The 21,770-nt window shown below is 38.2% G+C and overlaps 1 protein-coding gene across 5 annotated transcripts in view; it reads left to right on the forward strand.

The window, feature by feature from the left end:
* Positions 1-21,770, forward strand: part of MAGI3 (membrane associated guanylate kinase, WW and PDZ domain containing 3) — a 115,648-nt gene that overhangs the window by 43,048 nt on the left and 50,830 nt on the right. For all 5 annotated transcript variants that reach the window (XM_083617299.1, XM_083617297.1, XM_083617300.1 and 2 more), the window contains 6 exons: positions 3,291-3,407; positions 7,343-7,462; positions 12,673-12,882; positions 16,551-16,731; positions 18,463-18,542; positions 19,323-19,380. In XM_083617299.1, the coding sequence (XP_083473425.1) occupies positions 3,291-3,407; positions 7,343-7,462; positions 12,673-12,882; positions 16,551-16,731; positions 18,463-18,542; positions 19,323-19,380 (766 nt within the window). The remainder of the gene's footprint in view (positions 1-3,290; positions 3,408-7,342; positions 7,463-12,672; positions 12,883-16,550; positions 16,732-18,462; positions 18,543-19,322; positions 19,381-21,770) is intronic.

The following is a 21,770-nucleotide window of genomic DNA, read 5'->3' on the forward strand; positions in this document are numbered from 1 at the left end:
ATACAAAGCAAAGATGACCAAAAAAACCCCCTGTTTTCTGCAAGGTTTTGGCATGGATTGCTAAAATAAAATGTTTTACCATTCTAAAAGTGTTAAGGAATTAAAAAGCTGTGCGTTTAAAAAACCTTAAATGTCTTTAAAAAATTTAATTCTATAAAAACCAGGAGTGTTGTGGCATAGCAAACTGCAGCAATTGCTTTAGAAGCAGCAGTATTGATTGAGGCTATGTAGCTCCTGATTTGTTAACTTTTTTCTTTCTTCAGAATCTTTGTAAATTCCCACCCAATTTGAGTCATGTCCAAGGCGCTGAACTGTGATGGCTCTTCATAAAAGAGACAGTGCTGGAGTCATCTGGATGCTCCAAAATGAAAGAGTCACTTTGCATAGGAGTTCTATCCTGGCTCCATTTGCTACAAATGCTTATAAGAATCTGAGTTAATATCATTAAGGCAGATGAACTTTTTGTGGATTAAAAAAATAATCTTAATGTGAATGTTTTTATTAGGTTGCTAATATGGATTTAAAATGCTATATGGGGTATGATGAAATTTTTATATTTTCACCATACCCTTCACCAAAAAAAGTATCCCATAGTGGCTTACAATAATAAAAAATAAGATGATCCCTGCCCTCAGGCTTAAAACCTAATTAAAAAAAAAACACATCACAAAAGGAAGAAGGGAAAAAGCAAACGCAGGCACTGCATTCATTCTTTTAGTTACAAAATTCTTAAATCTAGCCAGGAGGGACAAAGCAAGCTTCCTGCAGTTACTCCCTCTCTGACTAATGGATGGGACAAGGTTGCCCCTTGGCCCTCTGGCTGAGGACAGCATGTGTTGCCCTTCAGATCTGTAGACTATGTTCTGGATAGGTTTATATTCCCCGTGAAAGAGCAAGTACATGGATTGGAAGTTCTCTATTCATCACTTTCTCTGTATGATGATGGTAGTTGTTAAGAGTGGCTTTTAAAAAAGTTTTCTTTCCTAGGGCTTTGGGCTGTTGTTTCTGATTCTGTTACCACCAGACTAGATTATTATAATGTTATCTATGTGGGTATTTTAGAGAGTGAGTGAGTTGAGCCACTGTGCTCAATTTGGCCACACCAGCTGCTGGCATGTGGCCCTTGCAGGGTTTACCAAACGGAAGCACAGTTTGGGGGCTGAAAAGGTTAATAAGGTTACTCACCTCAGGGCTAAATTATGAAAATGTGCATTATTTCCTCTCACTAAGATTAAACGACACAGCACACTCAAGCCACTACACCACACTGACTCTGGTTATTATTATTATCCAGTTAGCACTTATCACTAAGCCATAATGTTTGGGTTAGGAAGCCATTGCATTTTGTAAGTATTTTATATTTTATGTGAACCACCCTGAGACCTTCGGATATAGGGTGGTATAGAAATTAAACAAACAAACATATAAACAAACAAACAAATATAAATACTAATAATAGCTGCATGCTGGTACGCACAGTCCAAGCACTTCTACCTTGCATGCGCAGGGACACAATCTGGGTAGAAGTCTTACCATGATGCCTTAAACCATGGGCTGTTCTTGTTTAACAACTTTAGTTTGTTAGGGTAAAAAAACTTGATACCAAGTTTGAACATCACACTAAGATTTCTCTGTCATGGTTTGTTTGTGGCTGGGCAAACTCAGCCAGATGGGTGGGGTATAAATAATAATTAATTATTAATTATTATTATTATTATATTATACTTATTTAAGTGAGGATCAAAGCAAGAGTTTTTTGGGCTGTATGCAAGGGTTACCCGGTTTTCCCCCCAATGAATCCGGGGACACTTTTCAACTTCCACGGACTTTGTATGGGGACTGATTTGTAAATCCCGGGACTGTCCCCTGGAAATGGGGACATCTGGTAACCAAGCTGTATGCACTACCACACAGATCATGCATGGTATAACCTACTAAACAACACTTCGTTGTATAGTTTTATTTGCAAATACAGCTAAAATGGACTGTATAGAAAAGACAGAAAATATTCTTATATAAGACTAAGCACTAAACCTTGTTTAAAGTCCCTGAAGCAGCTAATTATTTTACTGTTCTCAAGCTGCTTTCAGATGTTTTATTTCCCTTCACTGTCTTGTCTGCTTTTCTTCTGTTTCCCTTCAGGGTTTTATTGTAACAGCTTTTGTTGTTCCTGAATTATCCTTAGAAAATGGCTGCACCCTACGAAGCAGAACACTTGGAAATTGATTTTTCTATCCACAGGGTTTGGGTTGGTTTTATTTTTTATTTTTTTTGGAGAGTATAGAATATTCTACCGCAGTTCCCTTTTTTAGTTTGTAAGAATAGGGAATATGTTGCAAATCAACCTGCACCTCCATGTTTTATTTTGTACACACACAGTTGAACTGTTTACAAAGCTGCATATGCCCTAGCAAAATGTCCTAATACTGAACTGTAACAAATTTGTATATCTGACAAGGAGATGGATGAACCACTTGAACAAATGTTGACAAATCAGTCTTTCAGTAGCCAATAAACATAAGAAAATCTCTAACTGTCTTTTGTTGAAATACTTACATTTTTTATTATTTTAGCAAGCACTTGTTTTACTTCCGCTATGAGAGAGAGAGAGAGAGAGAGAGAGAGAGAAAGAAAGAAAGAAAGAAAGAAAGAAAGATGATAGCTAGAGATGATAGATAATACAGTAGATAGATAGATAGATAGATAGATAGATAGATAGATAGATAGATAGATGGGCTAGGCTCCATCCATTGCACATTTGCTTGAGACGATCATACAAGTTTGAACCTGTTTCCATGTTTGGGAACAACAGATGGCTGAAGGAATGATGATGATGATGATGATGATGATGATGATGATGATGATGATTTTATCATTTATACCCCGCCCATCTGGCTGGGTCTCCCCTGCCACTCTGGGTAGCCCACAGCACATAAAAAATTGTAAAATGTTAGACATCAAAATTTTTCCAATACAGTTTGTTGCTAGGGGAACTCTTCCTTCTATTCTGTCAACTTTGTCTGTCCTCTACAGCTGTTTTAGATAGAAGATGGAAATTTTGAGGGCCACAGGTTCCCCAACTGCCACAGGGAGTATGGTTATTGATCTCTGCAAAAGCATTGTTGGTTGCACCAACATTGAAAGTATTGGTGTTTCCATTTATTTTGTTCAAAGTCTCTTCTGTCTGAGAAGCGCTTTCTTATAAATTATGGGTCCTTGGTGTTTTAATGTAATTCATTAGTAGAATTACAGATTACAGTATTCTAAGATGCTCTGTTCTTGTCTTACAGGCAAAGTCATCAACAAAGATTTGCGTCACTATCTAAGTCTGCAGTTCCAGAAAGGTTCAATTGATCATAAACTACAGCAGGTGATCAGAGATAATCTCTACTTAAGAACAATCCCATGTAAGTGTTTTAACATGCCCACATAACTATTTTGTTAAACATTCAGTATCTGAAATGAACTCCATAAAGAATACATACCATATGTATAGACCGCAGCCATCTTATTCAACAATATGGAATGAAATGAAGTGAAAAGGTAATAGGTTTATTGTTTTAAGATATTTGTATACCACCTCTTCCTGAACCTGTTTCCATTTTTTAAGCCATTGAAAATTATAAAATATATAATATATAAAAAGCTGGATCTTTATCTCTACCGCTTCCTGTGAGCCAAGTTTGAGAGTTGGGCTTATTTATCTGCAATGCTGAAGTATCTTGGTTTTCCATCTCACCTGCTATTTCTTTATTAGTCTTTTCTTATTAAACCATTTATTATGCCATTCTTAGACTTTCTGTATGTGTAAAATAACAAACAAATGTTAATAACAAGAAGAACAATATGCTATATTAGACCACACGATTTCCACACTTGCATCTTTCTTAATCAGCATTTCTCTTCTAGTTCTTCATTGTAATAGATTATGGTAAACACAAGAAACTTGACCTTAGTTTATTTTTGTAGCTATGTAAAACTTTAAACAGAATGTTTATATACAGGTTTGCTTAAATAGCTTCCATATTCCTTTTACTCCAGTACCATAAAATATAGTGCCCTTCTCTACCAAGACACTTTTTTTTTTGTTTAAACTCTGTTGGTAGCAAGTTTTGTTTTTTAATTTATTTTTTAGACTTTCACAAATCATTAATACATTAAGGAGGAAAAAAATCAAAGTGAATGAAATATTATGGCCATTAATATAAAACAATAAAATCACTACGTAAGTCTCCTTCATAGTGCCTAATAATCTATGAGGTTGTATCAATACCCCCGATGCACAATTTTTAAAGAGATTATTCTCTGACTTTAATATTGGTTAACTTGCTCATGAATGTGGTTTCTAAAATTCCTGAGACTTTTCATTTTCTATTGGCAAGCCAGGATTTCCCCCATTTATAGATTAAGGCAATCCTTACTGTCATGAGATGGGTAATTATTTCTAAAATATTTAATAATACCATGGATCTTGCATAACAACAACATAAAAAACCTGCCAACAGGTCATATGGAATGGTATTCCTATGAAGTTCCAATATTAATTTCCAAAATACTACATTTCTAAAACTTCCTCCAAATAAGATATATGTCTCTCCCAGACATGTCTGCAAAGAATGTCATCAGGTCCTGCATAGATTTTGCTTGCTCTACACAGAGCCAAATACTATTTAGATAGTGGGTGATATCCAATTAAGTCATAGTCTTTAATCATCCATTGATTTCAGTGCATCTACTCGTGAGTATAACAAGCATTGGATCTCACCCAGTATCTTAATTTCTCTCTCTTAAGCTTTAGTATCTTTTACTTAAAGTTATTAAACAATAAAGATTGAAATCAACCAACATTAATTAGTACTCCTTTGTATTAACAACACAAAAAATCTGCTGAAAAATGCTATTGTCAGAGTAAACTAAATGTATATTGGCCTCAAAGTAATATTTTGAATCTGCTGTGTTTTGGAAGCCTAACTTTAAACTATTTGAATGTTTTGAATTAGTTCATTGAACTGGAAAAAACCTTGAGGCTGTGTTTAAGTTTGTTCTTCAAATGCTTCCTCTCAGTTCAGAAATCTCAGTAGATCAAAAGACTTATTTAATAGATGCAGGTGAGAAACATGACAAAACACGAAAGGAAAGTCAATTTTGCCCAAACTGCAATATTATTGAGGTAATAAATTGTATTGGAATTACTGCCTATCGGTTTATATAACAGAAAATCTTTTTTTAATCCACCCTTGTTATAAAATTGCTGTTTACTGGATTGAGCTGGAGGACATTCAGTGAACAGGGTGACGTCTCCCTCTGGCTGTGATAGGCAGGGTCTTCAAAGCCTTTTGCCTCCTCTTCCTGCAGGTTCTTCCTCCCTCCAGCTGGTTAGCACAGGTCTTTTTGCTTTCCGTGGATAATTTTTTGTCTTCCTTTGTTTTTTGGTCTCCTTCATCTCCTTGTTCATCGCTTCCTTTCCTTTGTGCGCTCTTAAAAAAAAAGTTTATTATATCTTCACCCTTTGTCCTTGCTCCAATTCCCATTCAGCCAGATATTCCTGGGGTAGCTTTCAATTGCCAAGGAGTGACTATCTCCCACAAATGCTTACCATCAGACTCTGTTATACCACTACAAAAAACCAACAACCCATACTTCCGTATAAAGTCCTTTTTACAAAAGTGACAAAGGACCTCAATAAGAGTTGGTCGGTCTTAGAAGTGACATAGGTAACCTCAGTGTTTTTGATACTTAAAAAGGTAAAGGTAAAGGGACTCCTGACCATTAGGTCCAGTCGTGGCCGACTCTGGGGTTGCGGCGCTCATCTCGCTTTATTGGCCGAGGGAGCCGGCATACAGCTTCCGGGTCATGTGGCCAGCATGACTAAGCCGCTTCTGAAGAACCAGAGCAGCGCACGGAAACACTGTTCACCTTCCCGCTGGAGCGGTACCTATTTATCTACTTGCACTTTGACGTGCTTTCGAACTGCTAGGTTGGCAGGAGCAGGGGCCAAGCAACAGGAGCTCACTCCGTCGCGTGAATTCGAACCGCCGACCTCCTGATCGGCAAGTCCTAGGCTCTGTGGTTTAACCCACAGCGCCACCTGCGTCCAACTTTGATACTTACACCTCTCCAAATAGGTTAATTTCCCTAAATAGATGACAATAAGATTTTAATCAGATGTTTACATTTTACTTTAAATTACACAAATAATTTATGCTGAAATATAATGTCCTAACATGTTAATGCTTATAATTTCCTAAATATTGGTCAGGTGTGACTGCTATTGTTTATGTAGCCAATACAGCACTGCACATAAACAAGAGGAAAGTTAATGACAGGCTTAGAAGAGACTTCCAGCTAGAGGGGGCAACATAACTGAAACTGAAATTTGAGGTACTTTTGCCCTTGCTAAAGCATGACATCAAAAGCTCCTGCAATCAGAAATGCTAAATCTGTTCACAGCAAAAAGTGTGATGGGATGTAACTGGATGCACCAGCAATAAAATTATATAATTCCAATAGGACGGTTCCTAAACAATGTTAAGCCATATTACAAACTTTTCACGGCTCACCGTGAAGGAGAAGTTGCTAAAATCACTCCCATCCTGTGGCACTTCCTTTCATGATTTGTTTCAAGAGAAACAAGATACAAGTCCTAGTTCACATGTAATACTAAACTAATGCTGTCATTTGTTTCTTCCCCAGTTGATAGGAGGAAGGAGTGGGATGGGCACAATTTAAGCAGTGTGCACCAGCCTGTTTCTCAGATATGGCAAGCCATAGTTTGTAACTATGGTTTACTGTGAAACGCAAACCAGGCTACTGTGCTCAGAATCTTTGGGTTGTTTTTTTTTTACTTTTATATAAAAACTGTTTTAAAAATCATTCAAAAGCTTAGCTGATAGTAGTCAATTGCAAATTCCAAACTCTGTTATCCCTTCAGTGCACCAGCAGCTGAATTCAAATGCGTACAGCCCCCTAGGCTAAAGGAGTTGGCAATCCCTGTTCTCAAGGGAGAGTTTGGAGAGAGAGAAGTGCATTAGTGCTAAAATATGAAAGAATATTCAAATAGCCATTTTTTTAATGCACGCATGCATGCATTTCATAGCAGTAGATTGCATAAAATCATGTTGGTTCTTTTGTTAAAATATATTAATGCTACATAATTTATTGCCCTAGTTCCACAAACTAGAGTGCTTTTGAATGAGAATTTTCTGATTATGATCTTGCTGAGGCGACAGCCTTGTATGCAGCATAATTTTTTTTTTGTCAAGTTCTGGTACAAGCCGAGTGTTTTGTAAACCAACAGTGCTAGGAAATTTTACAGCTGTTCTTCCTTCTTTCTTTCCCCTAGGCACTACAAGAGCTCCCAGAGATGGGGAGGTCCCTGGGGTGGACTATAATTTTATACCTGTTGAACAATTTAAGGCACTAGAAGAAAGTGGAGCCTTGCTAGAAAGTGGAACATATGATGGTATGTTAAAAAAACTTAAAATCAATTCACCAGCTTGATTCCCATATTTTGTAAGATGCAATAATATATTATTTTGTTTACAGATTAATTCTTCCATGACAAATCCTGGTTTTATATGCTGCTTTTTAATATTACATTTATTATATATTCCAGAGGAATGAATTTTGTTTTTTTTTAAAGTACTGTTAATTTAGATTATTAAAAATAAGGTGTGTGTCCCCCCCAGATAAGTTTAATTCTCCAGTTTCCAAGGAGAAAACATGGTTTGAGAGTCTACAGGGTGATTGGTACCAATCCCTCTCTCCTGTGCTTGCAGGCACCTCTGTAAATGACAAAATGGTACACTGAGGTTAACCTATTCTGCCCTTGCTCTTAGCCATGAGCACTACTATCATTCAATGATGCTTTTCTGCATCACTATTAAGAATAGGGCAGATCTGATAAAATGTGGTGCTGACTTTCCTAATGTAGAGACAGCGAATGCTACAGCCAGGCACCCAGAAGTATATTGTTGCATTGTTAGGAAAATACTCTAATCCTAAATGTCAGGGAGAACAAAATTTAGCATGTGGTTTAAAAGGGGCTTCTCAGTTTTTTAGCATGTTCACTGGCCTGGTTTGAATGAGAGACACATGAGACTTTTGCTCATGTGTCTTCAATTAACCATGGTTACCTGTTATGTGCAAACTGGGAACTCCAAGATTTGGAACATGCCAGGATCTTAAGCCATGTTTCTGAAGGTGGTTTAAGATCTGACTTATTCTGAAACAGGTAACCATAGTTTCTCTGTTTGGACATAATGGGAAAATAGTGTTAATTGAAGATCTCCATATATCAAGCTGAGAAAGGAAGGAAGGTAATTGTGCGCCCAGCACAAGGCTTGTTCATATCTTGTTTTATTAAGCTGAGATATAATATGAATGCAGCAACTGAGTATACACTCTTGATTTTTTGTTTTGCTTTATGAGGGTGGTGTATTTGCATATGCACAAATAGAGCAGTTACACATAATTTGAAAACTGGTCTTAAACTGCCATTTAAACCCTTAAATGTTTAAAGAATCCTCTAAATTTAAGACACTGATTTTGTGTAAATATTTGTACTGATTATTCTTTTTAAGCTTCATAAATTGGCTTCCTTTTCAACATTTTTCTAAATGACAGTTTCTAATCAGGTAACAGCATTTGCCAAAACATTAACTTTCTCTGCCTTGCCAGCACTATTTTGCCTTGCCAGCATAAGCTGATAATGACATTTGGTATGGATTTCTAAAATATTTTGCAAGGGCAAAATGCTTAGTTCCAAAACGTAGCTGGAGTCCTGGCAATCTCTTCTGTATTACACAAAATTCCCATATTCAAATCATATGATTAATTAAGGACTGAAAGCAGTTTGTTTAAATTTTTGTTCCAGAGCACTTGTTTTATTGGAAAATACTGCTGGAATCCCTCAAGTGAGGCAGCATATTAAAATAGAAGTATTTTTAGGTGTAATTCAATATTCAGCTAATAGCTTTATTTGGAGAGCATGCTGCCATTTGAAAGCATGGGACTAAACTTCCAGCAGTGTAATATCGCCTTTGTGTAAATTGCTGTTACATATTTCTCCATAAAAATAAATTTGCTCTTGACTTCCCTTTGCCAAAAATTGCAGATTGTTCCAGATCAGTTAATTATCATGTGCTGTGTGTTAAAATGAAATTGGTTTTCATTTTCATTGTTGCTCTTGCAGGTCTCATTCTGGGGCATTAGTGAATACAAAGTAAAATAACAAGTCCCTTATTTGTTAGAAGGCCCATATAGAGCAACCACTTTTGGTTTCATACTTACTCTGTTGGTATGTTTGAAAATTATAGTATATCACCATTCATGGTGACTTCATGCAAAGTAGAATATGCTACTTAATCTCTGTATTCTATAGAAACACACAAGTACTTAGAGAATTAAACACGTAGACAACGGAAGCTAATAGTCTACCTCTAGCTTTTAAGTGTATTGGGGAGGGGCTTCTATTAGAACAGGGGTGGGGAGTGCTTCCCCCCTGGAGGCCCACATTCCTTTGGAGGTAACCTGTGAGGGACCCTCAAGCCAACAGTGGGCAGGACCACAGTCAAAATAGAGCATGTTCACTACCCTACCGGGTTCGCGTCTCTGCTCCTCCGCATGCAGCTGCTGGGTGACCTTGGGCTAGTCACACTTCTCTGAAGTCTCTCAGCCCCACTCACCTCACAGAGTGTTTGTTGTGGGGGAGGAAGGGAAAGGAGAATGTTCTCCGCTTTTTTTTTATGGTAAATTCCATATAGTTTTCAAAATGTTTATTTTTTTAAAAAATGATATTTATTGGAAAAAATGTTTTTTTTAAAAAAATTAAAAATAAATTACACACACACAAAGAAAAAACAAGACAGAAAAATAAAAAATAAAATAAAACCATCATTCTCAGATTCCCCATTTTCAATACCTTCTTTCTTTGACCTCCTCCTCCTCCCTTTTCTTGTATCCTGATTAATAATAATCGCAGCAAATCCTTTCCTTAATTCATAATATTCTGTCATTACGTTACCTTAATCTATTTTCATCTTATCATATAGAAACCTTAAAGTTTAAAGCTTAAATCTTATTTTTACCAACTTCTCCTAACCATAACATTCTTACCTAATTCTTTAGACATTTTTACAAGAGCCAAGTAATTTCATTTCAACATTTTTCTAACATTCATTAATTTTATAGAACAATCTTAATTATATATATAAAAAAGAGAAAAACAATCCAATCTTCATCCAGCGTCCCTTCCTCCTGGTCCCGGGCTTTGTCAGTCCTTTTTAACCTATTAATCTAGCACATTAACCTGGTAACCTTATATCCGAGGCCCTCAAGTCTCTTCCATGTCCCTTCCGCAGCTCTTCTTCATATTTTCCTTTCATTCTCGGGAACTCCAGCTTGGTAATGTTTTGGACCCTTTTCAACAAATCAGCCCCTTTTCCATAGACCAGACTGGACTCCATATGGTATTTAAAAACATGTTCCAGATTCCCTCCAAAATTGAGAGCCCCCACAGCTCCAGACATCAGGCGGCCCATTGCCAGACTCGAAAAGTCCAAATCTCCCTGTAAAGGGGGGTCTATCCAGCCCCCCATTTCCAAACCTAACCAAACTTTATCTTTCCAAGTCTGGTTTTTTCCAAGTTTATTTGTCAACTCCAAAAATTTATGTTCCTGCTGGGCCGCTGCTCCCTCCGTCTCTGGCACCCAAGATTCAGCAATATCCTCCTCTTTCAGTTGTTCTGTCATGGCACACTCCTGTTTTAGTTCCTGAGTGGGCTCCATATAATTTCCCACTACCTGTTCAAGGGTTCTGGCTGCATTATTCATTAAATCCGTCTTCTGGCTTAACTGATCCAATAGGGCATTTATTTTGCAGAAAGCACCCAACAGTGCTTCTGAAAACATTGTCCTGCAAGGTCACAAATCCTTTCCCACGGTTGTAATCTGAGACAGCTGCAAGCTCCCAGGAATTAGTTACAATTTCACAGTCCCCCTCTAGGGGGAAAGCTTCTAGTTGTTCTTTCTTTTGATAACAATAGCAACAAAGTTTCTTTTTTATGATATTTTGTCCATATTTGTTCTTTTAAAATGCGAAAGGAAGCAATGGAATCACTATGTTTCTCTTCTCTTAACTATCTGTCAGAGACATTTGTTTCTGGTCAATGAGCTTCAAACGTCAATTCTGACACCCCGCTCCAGGATCAGGACGGTGGAAAATTACTTTGCTTTAAACTCACTTCTGCAGGTTTAAACAGCCCAAAAAAGATCCCCCTTCTTCTCCTGCTGCCGAAGGGGGGTTCAGCGATTTTAAATGATGAAAGCCAATCCTTTAAAAGTGATTTTCAAAGCTCTAGTTTACATTGTCTTTGCTTTGTTCTGGCTACAAGGAAACGGAAGGCTGACTTCCTGTTTAGACCTTCCCGTTTCAGTACCAAATTAGGGTAAATTTTAAGTCCAAATTCCTTTCTATTTCGCCAGTTCTTAATTCAAGTCCAATTATTCAGTGTTTCAGTACTCATGGGTGGTTATTTTAGATGCCAAATTGTCCCAGGAAAAAGGCAGCGCTCTCCGGTAACGGCTATACGGCTTCGCTCTGCAGAAAAAGCAATTGACTCACAGCACCGCGCCACTTCCCCCTCGTCGCTTCGGAGCCCGTTAGTGGGTTCCTTTGTGGGTTGGGGGGCGCTAAGGGTGCCCGCCGAGTCCCACGGTCACAGGCTTCATCCGCCTGTGATTTCCAGAAGGGTCCCCACTTCGCCGTAGCGGAAAAGACCCATTTCATGCGGAGCTGGTCCCTCCAATTCAGAGGGAGTCTGCCATTACTGATGGCGCCACCCCGGAAGCCCGGAATGTTCTCCGCTTTGAGACTCCTTCAGGTAGTGATAAAGCGGGATATCAAATCCAAACTCTTCTTCTTCTCCTCTCACATACACGCATACTGCCCCATTAATCCATTCACATCCACCCATATAAGCAAACCCCATCAACCATGGGGACTCCAGTGGGTACAATCTTTCTATATTTAAAGTGAGGGTATCACCCCACTTTATGTGTAGAGGTCAAGATTGCCTCACTATGCTTCTCTAACTGTATAGAGTCCCATAGCAAACACAAAAGTGTGTGACATATACATCTCCTTCAGATCTCTGTAAATACACATCAGGGAGCTCTGGCCCATTTAAGATACCAAGATATATATATATAGATGTTCAAAATCGGTAGTATGTCATCCACACAATTTCCTGCGGAAAACAATGGTGTACACCAGCATCAATCATGCCTGTAAAGTGACCATTATGAAAACATGTCTGAAAAACTTGGTGCACAGAAGCTTATTAAGACTTACATTTTTTATTTCAGATTATTATTTCTAATTCATGTCATGATTTTTAAGGATACAAAGAGTCTTTTTTTGAATATTGTATGTAAGTAATTGCAGAGCTTATAATACCCCCACAAAAACCTTGGTTAACATCCTAAACTGAGAATGTATGCAAGCAAATTATATTAATTAAATATAAATTAGCTGAGCTTTAGACTAGTGCTGAAGTTAAAATTTGGCAATTAATGCTGAATGAGGTACCTCTGAAAAAGAATGCCTCAGAAATCCTTATTATAATTCCTAATTAATGCTCATATGTTTTCTTTCTTGTATATACAAAAAAAGGAAATTTCTATGGTACCCCTAAACCTCCAGCCGAGCCAAGCCCATTTCAACCAGATCCAGTAGACCAAGTGCTTTTTGATAATGATTTTGATCCAGAATCTCAAAGAAAAAGAACCACATCAGTCAGCAAGATGCAAAAAATGGACAGTTCATTTCCTGAAGAAGAGGAGGAGGAAGAAAAGGAAGCAGTTAATGGTAGTGGAGGCACAGGTCAGTACATTTCAATATTTAAACATCAAATTAAATTCAGTGCTTTTATCTGTAGTTTATCTTCTCAATTTTATTTTTATTTGTATAGGCTCACCTGTTCCTGCAACACAGGGCAAATTATAAAATTAGCAGTGGGGAATCTGTGGCCCTCCATATGATGCTCAATTACCACTGCTATCGTCTCTGAGCATTGGTCATGCTGGCTAGAGTTGATGGTAGCTGAAGCCCAAGAACATCTGGAGGATCACATGTTCCCCATTCCTAAAGGCCCAGCGTCCAAAAGTATATGAAGGGAAAATGACCAGGGGGTAGGGCTGGGCGATAACTGCTTTCCAACATCGTAATATACCGCCAGCTAAACATTGTGGTATGGCAGTATATCACAATGTTGGAAAGGAGGTGGGAAGGAAGAAGGCAGTTGCCGGTCACCGTGCATAGCTTCTGCCTCTTCCAAAGCGCCTCCTCCTCCAGTGCCCACCATCGCCCGTGTCAAGGCAGCGACAGATGAGGCAGATGTGCAAACAGAGCACCCACCTCGCTGCTGACTCGTGCGAGCCGGTGGCGGGTTGGGGGGTCCATAAAACTGCTTGGCTGAAGCAAGGACAGCGGTGTGCTCCTCAGCCAAGCAGTTTACAGAAGCGAGAGAGGAACAAGCTGTATCGGTGCCTCACTGATGGACCTTGTTTCTCCCTCTGTGGCGATATGAGGGCAGAGTGTGATGACTGTTTCACTCAGCTATATATCCTGAGTCCCTCTTCCTCCAGCACCCAGCTGTAGCTTGTTTCTCCTTTGGTGCACTGGTAGCAGAGGGACTCAGGAGATGGTGGTTTCATCCATGATGTACCACTGAGTGAAGTCATCATTGTGGTCTGCCCTTCATACCAGATCTGGGCGATATATTGATATAACGCCCAGGCCTACCGGGGGCAGGGGCTGGTTTGAAAAAGATTCTTCCCCAAACAGTATAGTTTGCCCCATGATCCAAATCTTCATCCTTTCTTACTCTGTTCTTAGCTCAATTATATTGCAAACAAGCATGCAAGCAAGCAAGCAAGCAAGAGAACAAACAAATAGGGATGTGGTTGTTTTACCCTGAGATTGCTTAATGTTTCCAGCTTGCCATGTTACTTGGGGTAGTATTTTACTCCAAGAATTGTGAACCATGTAATCACTTTTATTCTTTACAATTATAACTGCCATTGGTGAGTACAGTGGTACATCAGTTCTTGAACAAAATCTGTTCCAGAAGCCCGTTCGGCTTCTGAAACATTTGAAAACCGAGGCGCAGCTTCCCATTGGTTGCAAGAGCTTCTTGCACTCAGCGGAAGCTGTGTAGCACATTCGGGTTCCAAAAAACATTCGAAAGCAAAAGCATTTACTTTCGGGTTTTCGGCATTCGAGAACCGAAACGTACAACAATACAGGCATTCGGGAACTGAGGTTCCACTGTAACACTCTTGTAATTGAGGAGTTTATTTAAAAAGATGGGGAAAGTAATAATTCTTTGTGGGACCCAAACTTCAGGCATCCTTTGGCTATTTTTTCAGGCTGCTGCCAACAGAGCATAATAGATAATACAATGTTTGATTCAGATATCATGGCCAAATTATGTTTTGTTACCATGTGTACGTTCTGTCTCCCTTGTGCATGCTGTTTTCCTCTATTTTATAAAATGTAGTAACCATGGTTTGCCATGGTATGTGAGCCCACAGCATGTTATTGATAGATGTTTGGCTATGATATCTGAATTGAACCAATTATTCTTGTTTGCAGGGTTTGAGTTAAGAACTTGACCACAAATACATTTGAATGAAGTCTCATTTAATATACTGAAAGTAATTTGTGAAACTTTCTGGTTGCAAGCTTCCCCCCCCCCTTTTGGAGAGAAAAAGAACTGTGTTGACATTCTCTTGGAATTTCAAGATACAAAACTACTAACATGGCGAGGCTCATATGTCTCATAGAATCATGGAATTATGGGTTTGGAAGGGACACTGAGGGTCATCTAGTTCAACCCCCTGCAATGCAGGAAACCATAATTTAGTGTGATGTGAACGAGCTGCAGTGAGCCTTAGGTTTTAAATAATCCATAGTTAATGTAAATCATAGTTTGTCCATTCAGATGAAATGACAGACTATGGTTAAACAAAAGCAGAAGTGGAAACTTCAAATGTGTCTTCCTTCAGAGTTGCCGTGAAGCCAGAAGCTTTCTGTGGCTTGCTCATGTCTATTTGTAAGGCAGTCATATCTTTAAGGTACACCCCAGAGGTTTTCCCAATCATTTCTCATGATCTTAGATTCAGCAAGAAGAGAGACTCTTTATTTTTTCCTTGTAGGTCTCCTGGAAGTTGTAGGACTGCCAGAAAATAATAGCTAGAGTGACTTGCAGTGATCATTCCACATGCATCTTTGTTTGCAAGTCGTCTTTAGTCTTTAATTTTCAAGGTGACTGCATGAATCAGATTATTATAAAGAGCATAAGATGACCTTTAAGTAGCATTGTGATGTAGCTTCTGAGCTATAAAAGCTTTGGGGCTTGATTTACTGAATTCATTAAAGCATAGACATCCTAAAACTCTGTATTTAATGCCGCATAATTGTTTCAGGGTATGCTAGAGCTTTAGAGTCTAAATTTGCTCCATTTGCTCCACATGCATGTTCTGAGATGCATCCTAGGGCACCTGGAGTGGTATCCAATCCCCTCATTCCATTAGTGTAATATTTTACACTTGCACGATGGAATCTCCCCCCGCCCCTCCAGGCACACCCTGCACCTTCTCCAAATATGCTCTAGAGTGTTTGGATTGTGCAGGGAAATGGGGAGAGGAGTTTCATTGCACAAGTAAAATCCTTATTTTAGTGGAATAAGGGAGTTAGCACTTCTTCGGATACAAACTTTATAGTTTACACGGGTACATGATGTGAAACTGTTTGCAGATCACTGGCAAACAACATTGGGAGAGGGAATAACAATTTCTAAAGGAACAGCACTTGGCAGAAATAGATATGCAAAGTCTCTGTATGTAGCATCTGCTGCCTGGATCTTGATTAGCCTAGTCATCCTTGGAACTTCGATTTTGCAGGCATGCAAAATGAGGAACTTGTGAGAAAATATTTGTAAAATAAGGTGATACTTGAAAATACCTATATTGGTTTATAGCCCTGCACTGTTCATCTTCAAAAGTAAATTTAAAAAGTTAAATTTTCAAATTGGGCATGACATCCAGTTTTTACTGTCTTAAAGGGTAAATTTACCAAATCCTTTGATATTCTCCTGCATAAGTCAGAGCAAAGTCAGACTTCCACACATCTGAATATAGCATCCAAAGTTTGGGCCAGAGGCCTTGCTCAATGTACCAGCCGATAAACTGCATTCAAATCCTAAATCCTTCATTATGATCATGTACCATGTTTGGTTACATGTGAGAGAGAACATGCACATTTTCCAATAAACAGTGAAAATATTATATGGTAAAAGGAAATGCAATGATGGATCTAGTCGGTCATATCTGCAGCATGGAGATTTCAGGTATATAAAGTTTGCAGTAGCAAATTACATGGGATAACAATATGGATGAAATTTTATGTTTGACATTTGCTTTATAACCAAGCTTGTGTGCAATTCAGTACGAAGATATGACAAAACTAACAAGTTTCCTTTTAAACAGCTGTAGAAAACAAAGAAAGACATTCAGATTCTTCCGACTGGATGAAGCCTGTTCCTAGTTACAGTCAGACAAGTAGTTCAATGGATTTCAGAAACTATTTATCAAGGGAAGAAAACCTAGAGCCTCTACCCAAGAACTGGGAGATGGCATACACAGACACAGGCATGATCTACTTCATTGAGTGAGTACAAGTTTGGTATGCTTGTGTGCAATTTAGGATTGATTGAAGTGACTGGAGGTTTTTTGTTTGTTTAAGAGGATATTATTTTTGCCAGTTAATTTGCCTGTTGAAGGGTTACCAGTCCTTACAAGTTAGGGCACAATCTTGACTTCCTCCCCTTCTGATGGTGCCTTGTAGAGCAGATGGGCTACTACCACATTCACAACCCTACTACTCATGGAAGCCCAAATGTAGGGGGGAATGATTAGTCCCAGTAGGGCTGATCACTGCATACTGGCACAGTGATTAGTCCCCTGTTGGGCCTGATGCCATTATATGATGGCAGTGAAACTGACTCAAGACCCAGCAGAATCTGAGAGAGCTCAGCCTCATTTTAGGACTTTCCACTGGCCCCTTCCATTGGACCGCCCATGGGTTCAGTGGCTGACAAGAGGGAGAACTGGGCAAAGAGACACCTCTATCTAATCCAGCCCCACTCCTTCAGTTTAGATTAAGGGAGACTTGGATTTTTATGCCCATACCCCAAGAGATAATGTTGCTATGCTCTAATACAAAAGTTAATTTGAAGGAAAGGGTAATTATGGTGTTGCAGTTTTTCTATTATAAGGACACTTTCTCTCTCTCTTTGAAAAATGCATTTCCCAAAATTGAAGGTCTATGTAGATTGTTCAGGACAAGCTCCTTTTATAGGAGGCATTTCCGCAAATATCCATATTTAAATATGTGACAAGTTAATCAGTGAAACTTACAAAAATAATTTAAAGCTTTCATTCTTAAAGTTGTACCTTCTTAGTACAAGTATTAGCCTGTCTGCCAATTTAGAGATAGTAAGGTCACCCCAGATCTTGCATACAGCCTTCAGTTATGTAAATATTTTGAGAACACAGTGCTGCATTTTGAAAAATAGATCTCTATCTTTTCTGGCCCTTATGGTATAAAATTGCACCATTCCATATCTTAAATGACACAAGAGATTATGTATCTTTACATAGGTATAAGTTCTTAAAAGCAAGATGAATAGAGTATGTTTTTATGTCTGTTTCCAAGAGAGCCAGAAGGGACATGTGTATTTTTGTTTCAGTAGGTCTGTTTGTTCTCTGCTGAACTTACACATACACCCACGCAGTTTCATGGAACCACTAGATTCGTCATGCATTGAATGCTGAGTTACCAGCATTTTTTGACAACTGTAACCTAGGTTAACCTTCACGCAAAAGATGCCTGCTGTTTTGTAGTAATAACAGCATGAACTGTGACCATGAATCGTAAACCTGAAACCATTTGTGGCTGATTATTATTTCATTCCTTGCGTGAATTGTTACTTCACAGCTATACAAAAGAACATGATTCAAACATGTCAAAATGTATCATTTTCCCTCTTTGGCCTCTTTATCACAAATAACATTGGTGGTATTTTTCAAACAATTACAAAACACAGTTGCGTTTTGCAGTTAGTTTTCTATTTTGGAATATTTGTATAAGTGGGAATTAATTCCTTAGGAATCTTTTTTCCACAAAACCTATCTTCATACAAGCTCCAGTTCCACAAATGGAGCAACTGTGTGCTATGGATCTTTTGCTCTCAGTTAGCACTTTGCTGTGAGGGATATTGCCTATGTGATTGCATGTTTGTGTAACCCACATCCACGTTAGACTGCGTAATAGGGAAGAATCTGTATGTGATGGGGACTTTTGTAAACAATCTTTAACTAGATCCTTTGCGTCCCACAGTCACAACACCAAAACTACCACCTGGCTGGATCCTCGCCTTTGTAAAAAAGCCAAAGCTCCTGAAGACTGTGAAGATGGAGGTGAGAAACTCAGAATCTTGTTTCTTATGTAGGGTTCTGTTCAGCTCTGGTTGAAATTGCAAAAGTGCTATTGGTTTTAATGCCCATACAAGTAAACTGCGCATTTGAATATAATTTGTCAGAAAAGTTATCTTACCCACAAATTAAAACTATCTAGCAACTTGGTTCTAGCTAATCATCCTAGTGTAGTTTGTAATAAGAGAAGGCTGTGTAAAACCTGGGCTTCAGAGCATTGATGCAGTTCAGTGTAGTCTCAGGCATTACGGATATGTACAAAGATAATCCAAGTACAATAAAAGGAGCGTTTTCTAACCCAAGCTTAGTCCTGAAGGCAAAGGCAGAACTGGTTAGTTGATTGTTAACACCTTTGGTAACATCAGAGGGAAGTGGTAATGTAGCAGCTGTGTTTACCTCCTCCATTAACATATAAATACAACATTTTCTAGCATAAAAGGACGGCATAGGCTGGAGGTACGTGAGGGTGGCCTTATGTCATGATAAATTATTTTAAAGCGAGACTACAAGAACTGCTTTTGTTCTAGAATGAGGTTTTTTTTAATCCTACAATGAAATTTGTGAGGAAATGCAGTATGCCCAGCCACAGTTATTTCAGTATTTGCAAGTAAGAAGTATGAGAAATAGGTCTGCAATACGAAATCCCATTGGATAAATGGAAGTAGATAAGGCAAAAATAAATAAATAATCCACAGCAAACTATTGGTATTTAAATGTAATTATAATCTATAATTAATAAACTCCATTGTTCTTTTCCAATTACAGAGCTTCCATATGGTTGGGAGAAAATAGAAGATCCTCAGTATGGAACATACTACGTTGAGTAAGTTTTCTCACACTTCTTCATAGCTCAATTTTATGATCCCATAGAGAAACATAGCATGATATGTAAATAAGTGCAAAGTTCTACTTTTTGTTTTTTAATAACAATAATAAATAATAATAATACAATTATTATTTCTACCCCGCCCATCTAGCTGGGTTTCCCCAGCCACTCTGGGTGGCTTTCAACATAGCATTAAAAACAGAATAAAACTTCAAACATTAAAAACTCCCTAAGTTTTATTGTACTTAAAAACCATGATTAGGAGGCCAATATTTAGTTAATGTATCCACATATCTCCCAGAAGAATCGAGTAAAATCTGCACATACATAGTATGCATTCGTGTTCCACAGATGGATAGATACATACATTCCTACAGCAAGTGAAGCAGTAGTGTGTTCTTAGCTTTCTGTCCACAACTGAGTGCTTGTTTTGTTTTGTTTTTTTAACAAATACCCTACTTTGTCAATAGTACTACATACGACAGAGATGGGAAACTTCCAGTGTGGGGGCTAAATTGCTTATTTGGTTTAGTTTATTTAAAGGCATTTCTAAACTGCTTGTTATTTAAATATCTCTGAATGGTCTACAAAAATATAGCAAAAGCAATATTGGAAAAGCAAAGTCAGTTAAGGAGAATACCCTAGATTTTGGCATTGAAAGCCACTGAAAAATCAGGCAAGAATAACAGGGTTGCTTCAGTACATCTAAAACTCTTCAAAGCACATTTTGATTCTCTGAAACATGATCTTTCTCAAAATAGCTTAAATATCTCTTATAACTATCCTTATAGTTCTGCATGTTTCTATTTAAATACAAAATACTACACCTTACTATCTTGCAATTGTTATACAACAAGCACCCTGGATAAAGCATGGCTTATTTTAGCACAGATCGTGAGATGCTTTTATTGTGTCCTTGATTCAATATCTCCACTGCACTGTAAGTAACAAACAAAAATCAAAGCTAGATGACGTATTAGGACTACCCAGGTCACTCTTCCTCAGCACTTAATGCCCGGTTTTAAAGTAATCTGTTCTGGAAAATTGATTGTGAGTTTTATGTAGAAATGCTGGCATTTTAGTCTTATTACAGTTAATATTTCCTCCTCAAGCTCTAGTTTGACTTCCTTATAAAAGGGCTCCTCTATAACAGCATTCAGGATAATTAGAGGCTACTTTATTTCATACAGGAAAAAGAAACGTGTTTTCCGTAGTATGTCCATAAATTCCTGTGTTTAGAATTGCAAATGTGAGTCTGGAAGGTTCTAAAGTTTCAGCAGAGACCAATATTTGGAGGAAGATTAGTGTTTGGTAAATTGAATTATTGCACTGTACTTCAGAGAATATCACAAGGCCTTCCATGATAGAGAGATAAGAGTGTGTGTATGTGTGATTCAAAAATGAAATTGTGACTAGTATTATCAATATAAACACATAACACACATAGAAAGCTGCCTTGTGCTAAATCAGACCATTGGTCCATCTAGCTCAGTATTGTCTACACTGACTGGCAGTGGCTCTCAGGATTTCAGCCAGGAGATTCACCAGCCGTACCTGGGGATGCTAGAGATTTAACCTGGGACCTTCTGCATGCAAGGCAGATGCTCTACCGCTGACCTATGGCCCTTCCCTGATCTCGTCCTGTCATTGGCATAACAGAGTGCTCTGTCTCCTCAAATATGTAGTAATGTTATACTGAGGCAGTTCTGGCATGTTTTGTTGGATCCTTTTTGTTAAACATTATCCTAGGGGGTATTCCAAAATGTTAGTGGACAAATCTATAGATTTGTCATAAGGTTTAACTCTGATCTTGATTCTTAATGTCATTCAGAAATAATAAACCGATGCAAATCAAGCAAGGTTGGTCACTGTCAATCCTATTAGATATGCTATATAAGTGCAGAAAAGCCTTTTAAAGATGTGTGATTTTGCATGGCTGTAGTTGTGTTCAACAAGTATCTGGCATGAAATATATTGCTCTGGGAAGAATCCTGAAAATCTCAACTTCCAGTTGAGGGAGTTCTGTTTATACAGGGTTTTCATAGATGTAAGCTTGGTGACATGTGTATGTCAGATTGCGGATCTTGGCCACACATGGCCCAAGAACAAACGACTTCCTCTGATTTAGGATCTACTCATATGTTGCATAGGAATTCAAGGGCTGTAAGCAGCAAATGAGATATACATTGGAGAGGTTGATCTTTTAATAGGCTCTCCCAGGATGTTTTGAAAGCTCTGATTATACTCTGATGCCTTTTTAAGCATAGCAAGCTTTAAGTTATGAATTACTATCTTTAGACCAGATTATTTTGTGTCTTATTTTGATGCTAGCTATCAGAAGTAACACAGCAGCAGTTATCTGTTATGAACAATATCTGCCAATGACA

Source organism: Podarcis filfolensis, assembly GCF_964270895.1.
Source record: "Podarcis filfolensis genome assembly, chromosome: 6".
Taxonomy (NCBI): domain Eukaryota; kingdom Metazoa; phylum Chordata; class Lepidosauria; order Squamata; family Lacertidae; genus Podarcis; species Podarcis filfolensis.